We start from the raw sequence: 7,567 nt of genomic DNA on the forward strand, positions 1-7,567 counted from the left end.
AAAGTATCCCCCTGCCAGAGCATCCCGATAAAGCTGCACAAAATGGTTAAAGATATCCTTCGGCAAGCACTTTTCATCCGGTAGACACTGTAGAAGAATGACTATCTCAGACTGACCCACTGCATGCATTCCCTTGGTTGTGAAACACCAGCACTTCCTGTTCACATCTGTAGATGAAATAAAAAGAAATGAAGACATTCTTTTCAATCCTTACCCTTAAGAAATGTACAGACATCTTTGTTATAATACACCAAAGAATAAAATAGATCACACCGAGTCTGTATAATTCAGCTGTGAACTGTCACTGCACTGAGCTAAAGGACTATTGCAGAAAATAAAGCATACCAATGCCTCTTGCTCTAAGCAAACACTTAGAAAAACAACTGGAAGGGAAGTAAAAGAAGTAATAGTGAAAGAAAGTGCACTAAAAACTTTTAACTTCTATTATAAAAAGGTGTATTAAAAGAAACAACATTCCATTAACAATGAAATAAATTAAACCAAACTATGCATCCTCAGCTATAATGATTAAAGGATATATTCCCCCACCTATGTGTGTGTGTGTGTGTGTGTGTGTGTGTGTGTCTGTGTGTGTATTATTAAATCACTTTACTAAGGGAATTAATTAAAACTAGAAACAAGAAAAACAATAAAAGCAATTATTATAGCCTTGGATTCAGGCTATGGCCTAAAGAAAATATATTTTGATGTATACTTATTAAATTTAACCTGTGACTAAAAGAGTCTAGCTATTTAAACTATAGTTTTCCTGGGAGAAAATTCTAGATAATCAGCAACAGGACTTTACTTGACTTCATCTGGTAAAAAGCAGGGAAACAGATGGCTTTTCTGGACTAATTACTTCTACTTTTTCACTTTAAGGCTATGTAGAGTCACAACAGCACAAGCTATACGTAGTTCAAAAAGAATGTTCAATCCTTGATATTTTTATTATTTGTATGCCAACACAACAAGATCCCAATGGAACTGAAAAAGGGTTCAAATAAAATTATGGATATCACGATGTAAATCAACACTAATAAAAGATTCCTTTCTTTCATTCTGTGAATTGTTTCTTTATATACCTAAACAAGAGGTGCCAATCCAACTATATTAAGATGGTGCACACTTAAGGAATTCTAGGTTAGCTATTTTCTAAGTATAACTTATAAACTAGATACAGTAAATTGAAATTTCCAGCAAATTATTTTAAAATATGATCCTAGAAGGAAAGGTGGCAAGCATTAGCAGCTGGCCAAACATACAAGGGTGTGATTAGCAAACAAACCAGAAACCTGCATTTCATTTATACAGAACCTCTAAAGAATTTAGTATATTGGTGTTTCTGGTTTCCAAGGACAACTTAAAAGAAATACATAATGGGAACTGGAGGACTGTTCCCCAATGCTTCCTTCCTCTCTCCAAAACTCTGCCTATTAACATTCATCCAGTATAAATGCATTCTCTATTTTCCAATACCACACTGGATTCACGATTCTAGGTTACTATGCTCTCTCTTATTCTGATACCTAAGAAGCTAGCACCAAGAACTGAGAAGTTTCTTCTGAATCCTAAATTGTGATGTACTGAAGTTTTACTATGTGTTAGTTAACACTTCTCCCAAATAAGGTTTTGCACCATGATTAAGGTTTCTGGGATTTAAACCTAGCATGTAAATTGACCCCCCTGGATAATTTATCCACCTCCAGTTATTCTGGTGGTGAGTTGTGACTTAGCATACCCATCTCAGGAAGAACTTAACTCAGATGAGTTCAAGTTTCGTTTGGCTTTCCTCCATGGAGAATTCACCTATCTCACCCCTTTCACTAAAAGCAAGAGTCTCAATCAGTCCAACAGTTGTCCTTGGGGATATATAATTTTATACAAACCAACTTCTTCCGTACCCAGTTTTCATTAAGATGTGGCTCTACATAAAAATACTTGTGTGTAATGAATTTAATGACTTAGTATCTCATTTTAATTAAAAAAAACAAATTTCCAACTTACAATTTACAATTTTAACCATTGACAACAAATTTGCATTTAAAACAAATACAAGTGGGTCAGGGCCACCATCCTCCAATTGCTGCATTACTGAAATCTGTGATGGTTTCTCTTCTACAGCATAGTCTGTAAGGGGAGAAAACAATGTAAGCCATTGGTTAAAGAGACAAATCAAGACAGAAATCTGATGGAGGAATGGCCTTATTATTCACAGGAAAGAGATAAGCAATTGATTTGTAAATAGGGTGAACACAGGTTTATATATGCTATCCCAGTGGCATATTAATAGTGCCCCTTTCATTCTTAAAGGTGGTCTAGTCCAGTTTGGATGATAACATGGTTATCCTATGTATAGACTTCTCCACGCAATGGTTTAGGCCACAGTCTAAAAACAACCCTTTGATTTAACAAAAATCCTCCAACTATCATAAGAATTTCACATATTACATGTTCTAAGACCAACATTTAAAATAATCCATGATATACAAGTAAGTGATAATACACTAGTTACCTCTAGAAAGGATGTCTAGGGGTTGAAGCAGAGGGGAATCCTACTTTTTACTCTATATGCTTTTGTACTGTTGAGATTTGTTACCATTAAAAAAAATCAAACTTTAAAAAATGCACCCAGACAATAAAAGTATCATAAGCGACTGGTTTTATGAAACAATTCCTCTAAGTATAAGTCAAGAAAGAGTTCAGTACAAAATAACACCATTTCCCACTGAGCAACAGAAACCAAAATGTATTTTGGAAATGTATACACTGTCAATGAAAATATTTACTGAAAAGAGAAATACTAAGTGACTTTCAAAAATTTTTTTTAATTAAGTTTTTCCACTGGAATACAAAATAGCAAAATTCTGGTTAAGACATAGTAATATGATTTAAGAAAGTGAATATACAATAGATAACTAGTTGCTGCTTCTTGGTAGGAGAGGTTTTGACAATTAGATTTAATGGATGTGACTTTTAATGAAAATGGAACCCTGAAATCTTATTTTAATAGCAGAGTAGGCCAATTTAATTTCTTATTAGTTTAAGATTTATTAAAATAACCCAAATTTGAAACCTAAGTAGCAAATTTACTTACAAAAGAATATTTTTAGAGCGTCCTAGTAAAGGAGCAAAGGCATTATACAATCAAAAGAATGCTTAACTTTATGTGAAAGTTCATTGTTGAACTATCTGAGGCAGAAGCTGCATTTGATAGTATGATCATTCAGCCAACACTACTGAGAGCCTAATATAGGCCCAGCACCATGCTAGGAGCAGAAGACACAAACATGAATTCAGACTGAAGGAATTCATGGTCTATAGAGAATAAAGAATCAGACCTATAAAATATCTAAATTACAATGAAAAATGTGTTAATATAGTAACAGTCTATAAGAATTTCTATTTGAACAGAAATGAGGATGTAAAACACTACTACAAAGACAGCCGAGGTAGGATTCAGAGTTTTCCATTAATATGGATTTTGAAAGGCTGAGGAGTTATTCAAGGAGTCTAGCATATAGAAGGGTATTCTACTCCAGACAGAGGAAAGAAAGATTAAAAAAATATTAATTACATGCCTACTTTGTACCAATTTTCTTGCTATGTACTTTCAGGTATGACATCTGATTTATTATTCATAATGACTCTTAATTAGCTATAGTTATCTAATTTTTAAAAAAAAAATCTAGGAAAAATATTCAGAGAGGATAAATGACTTGCCCACTGGATCATACAGCTGGAATGGACTGTTACCGGATTAAAACTCAGGCTGGTCCAGCTCTGAAGTCCATTCTCTTCCCACTATTCCACAGCATAAGAAAAAGCATGGAAGTATGAAATGTGAATATTCAGAAAACAGTAAATAATCTGTAGCATGCCTGTAAAGTACCGGGGTGTTGGCTGGAAATAAAATTAGATAAGTTGAGATAAGGTTACAAGGAACACTGTATGCCATGGTAAGTAATTTATACGGAAGGCATTGGGAACCCATTGAATTTTCTAAGCAAGAACAATCTATGATAATACCTACGTTTAAGAAGATAACTGGGCCTAATCAAACTTATAAGCTTTTGCACTGCAAAGGAAACCATAAACAAAACAAAAAGAAAACCTACGGACTGGGAGAAAATATTTGCAAATGATGCGACCAACAAGGGCTTAATTTCCAAAATATACAAACAGCTCATAACAGCTTAATATCAAAAAAATAACCTAATCAAAAAATGGGCAGAAGACCTAAGGAGACATTTCTCCAAAGACATAAAGATGGCCAACAGGCACGTGAAAAGATGCTCAACATCACTAGTTATTAGAGAAATGCTAACCAAAACCACAATGAGGTACCACCTCACACCAGTCAGAATGGCCATCATTAAAAAGTCTATGAATAACAAATGCTGGAGAGGGTGTGGAAAAACAGGAACCCTCCTACACTGTTGGTGGGAATGTAAACTGGTGAAGCCACTATGAAGAACAGTACGGAGGTTCCTCAAAAAACTAAAAAAAGAGCTGCCATATGATCCAGCAATCCCACTCCTGGGCATATACCCGGGCAAAACTGTAATTTGAAAAGATACATGCACCCCTATGTTCATAGTAGCACTATTTACAATAGCCAAGACATGGAAACAACCTAAATGTCCATCGATAGACAAATGGATAAAGAAGATGTGGGGTGTGTGTGTGTGTGTGTGTGTGTGTGTGTGTGTGTGTGTGTATACACAGACACACACACACACACACAATGGAATATTACTAAGCTGTAAAAAAATAATGAAATAATGTCATTCGCAGCTACATGGGTGGACCTAAAGATTATCATACTAAGCGAAGTAAGTCAGAAAGAGAAAGACCAATACCGTATGATATCACTTATATGTGGAATCTAAAATATGACACAAATGAAATTATCTATGAAACAGAAACAGACTCACAGACATAGAAAACAGACTTGTAGTTGCCAGAGGGGAGGAGAGTGCGGGGGAGGGCTGGATTGGAGTTTGGGACTACCAGATGCAAACCACTGATATTATATACAGAATGGATAAACGATAGGTCCTATTGTATAGCACAGGGAACTATGTTCAATATCCTGTAACAATGCATGATGGAAAATAATATCAAAAAGGATATATATACATGTATAACTGAATCACTTTGCTGTACACCAGAAATTAACACAACATTGTAAATCAACTATACTTCAAAAAAAAGATAACTGGCACCAATATGTAAGATTAAATAAAGGAGAGAAAGACTGAAGGCAGGGAGACCAGGTAAAAGACTAGGACAAAACTGAGGAGAGATTATTGATAAACCATCTCCTGAAAATGTACTGACTGGATGCTGATCTGGATCTATCAACAAGAAACTTTTGCATAAAGATAAGCATTCTTTTTTTTTTTTTTTAAATTTACTTTTTTGCTGCATTGGGTCTTCATTGTTGCGCCCGGGCTTTCTCTAGTTGCTGCGAGCGGGGGCTACTCTTTGTTGTGGTGCACGGGCTTCTCATTGCGATGGCTTCTCTTGTTGCAGAGCATGGGCTCTAGGCACGTGGGCTTCAGCAGCTGTGGCTCACGGTCTCTAGAGCGCAGCCTCAGTAGTTGTGGTGCATGGGCTTAGTTGCTCTGCGGCATGTGGGATCTTCCCGGACCAGGGCTCGAACCCGTGTCCCCGGCATTGGCAGGTTGATTCTTAACCACTGCACCACCAGGGAAGCCCAAGGTAAGCATTCTTTTGACTGATTAGTAACTTTGCGTCTTACCAGGACTCACTAAAAATATTTTTTAACAGAAAATTGCTACTTTTCAGAGCTCTCCACTTATTATATATACATTTCTGAATGTGTATTGTACTTCAAAACAAGAAGTTAAATTAATGTACTGACTGTATCATATGGTCTAATCCTAGAACTATAAGCAACTCTTCAGAGTATTATGTGCTTTGGAATATGAAGGACTGCCAATAAGCTACATTTATACACAGTGGGAATTAAAAATAATATTACATCCTTCCAACATATGAAATGATAATATAAAAACATAAATATCTTCTCTAAAACCATCAGTAACAGCACCAATGCTTTTCATGGCACTGAGTAGTCACCTTCTTTGTTGGAGAAGAGAAAGGTGGTTATCACTTGAATTCTATCTCCTTCCCTTAATTAGAAGGTAACATTTGGCATATATAACTATCCCTGTTTAAACATCTAAGTCCACATACCTCCTTTTACACCAGTGGAGATGAGAATGGGAGGAAGGCCATCTTCAGGAATAAGGTTCATTGCACTGCCAACAGGACTTCCAACCTGAGTTATACTTCCAGAGAATAGAGAAATATCCGTCTAGGAAAAGCAAATAAGCAAAGAGAGCATTATACACAGTTGAAGACTTTTGCAGAATAGACTCAAGACTACAAATGGGAATTTAAGTGAAAATTTCAAATTCATACTTTTTGAAAGACAGCACAAGATACTCATTAACCTGTGGTTTCCCAAGGACTGGGCTTATACTATGAAAATGTTTATAATTGTATAGTTTCTCCTTTTGGCATCATCAAATCATAGTAATGAGAGAAAAGGTCTTATAACCTGGGTTAAAGCTTCCTTTACCAAGGTTTCTTTTGCCATAAAAGAAAAATATTTTTTAAACTTGCAGTGGCAACAGAAAAAAACTTTCAATATTATCTCGTAATTTCTGAACCTCGAGAATTGGGTTGATCATTGTACAACAATGTGAATGTAATTAAAAATGATTAAAATGGTAAATTTTATGTTATGTCTTTTTTACCACAATAAAAAAAAATTAACTTTGATGAAAGAGTTTTCATTTACTTTGTCATGAAATTAAACTTCAAGTTCATTTTTCTTTGCATTAATATGAAGATCACATTAACTACACTTAATAAAGTATAATGTTGCAAAATACATTTTGAGTGGGGTTAAATCCACTTAACAATTTAATAGAATATGCTCAAAGATCTATTAAAATGATGCTCTATATTCCTCTTAAGCAAGAAATAGAAGTTTTAAGCACTATTTACAATAGCCAAGGCATGAAAGCAACCTAGGCATCCACTGACAGATGAATGGGTAAAGAAGATGTGGTATGTGTACACACACACACACACACACACACACACACACACACACACACCCCAGAGGAATATTACTCAGCCATAAAAAAGAAGGAAATAATGCCATGTGTAGCAACATGGATGGACCTAGAGATTATCATACTAAGTGAAGTAAGCCAGAAAGAGAAAGACAAATATCATATATCACTTATATGTGGAATCTAAAAAAAAAAATGATACAAATGAACTTATTTACAAACAGACTCACAGACTTAGAAAACAAACTTATGGCTACCAAAGGGGAAGTGGGGGTGGGTGATAAATTAGGAGCTTGGGATTAACAGATACACACCAGTTTACATAAAATAGATAAACAACAAGGTCCTGCAGTATAGTACATGGAACTATATTCAGTATCTTGTAACAACCTATAAAGGAAAAGAATCTGAAAAAGAATATATATATATATATATATATATATATATACACA

At 35.0% G+C, this 7,567-nt stretch overlaps 1 protein-coding gene across 1 annotated transcript in view; it reads right to left on the reverse strand.

Moving 5' to 3' along the window:
• The window catches only part of ZFYVE9 (zinc finger FYVE-type containing 9), a 132,984-nt gene that overhangs the window by 72,211 nt on the left and 53,206 nt on the right, over window positions 1-7,567 (reverse strand). Inside the window, exons 6-8 of the mRNA XM_007459612.1 lie at window positions 6,226-6,346; window positions 2,008-2,130; window positions 14-167 (exon numbers count right to left, since the gene is read on the reverse strand). Coding sequence (XP_007459674.1) covers window positions 14-167; window positions 2,008-2,130; window positions 6,226-6,346 — 398 coding nt within the window. The remainder of the gene's footprint in view (window positions 1-13; window positions 168-2,007; window positions 2,131-6,225; window positions 6,347-7,567) is intronic.

This window comes from Lipotes vexillifer, unplaced genomic scaffold (genome assembly GCF_000442215.2).
Source record: "Lipotes vexillifer unplaced genomic scaffold, Lipotes_vexillifer_v1.1 scaffold525, whole genome shotgun sequence".
Classification (NCBI taxonomy): domain Eukaryota; kingdom Metazoa; phylum Chordata; class Mammalia; order Artiodactyla; family Lipotidae; genus Lipotes; species Lipotes vexillifer.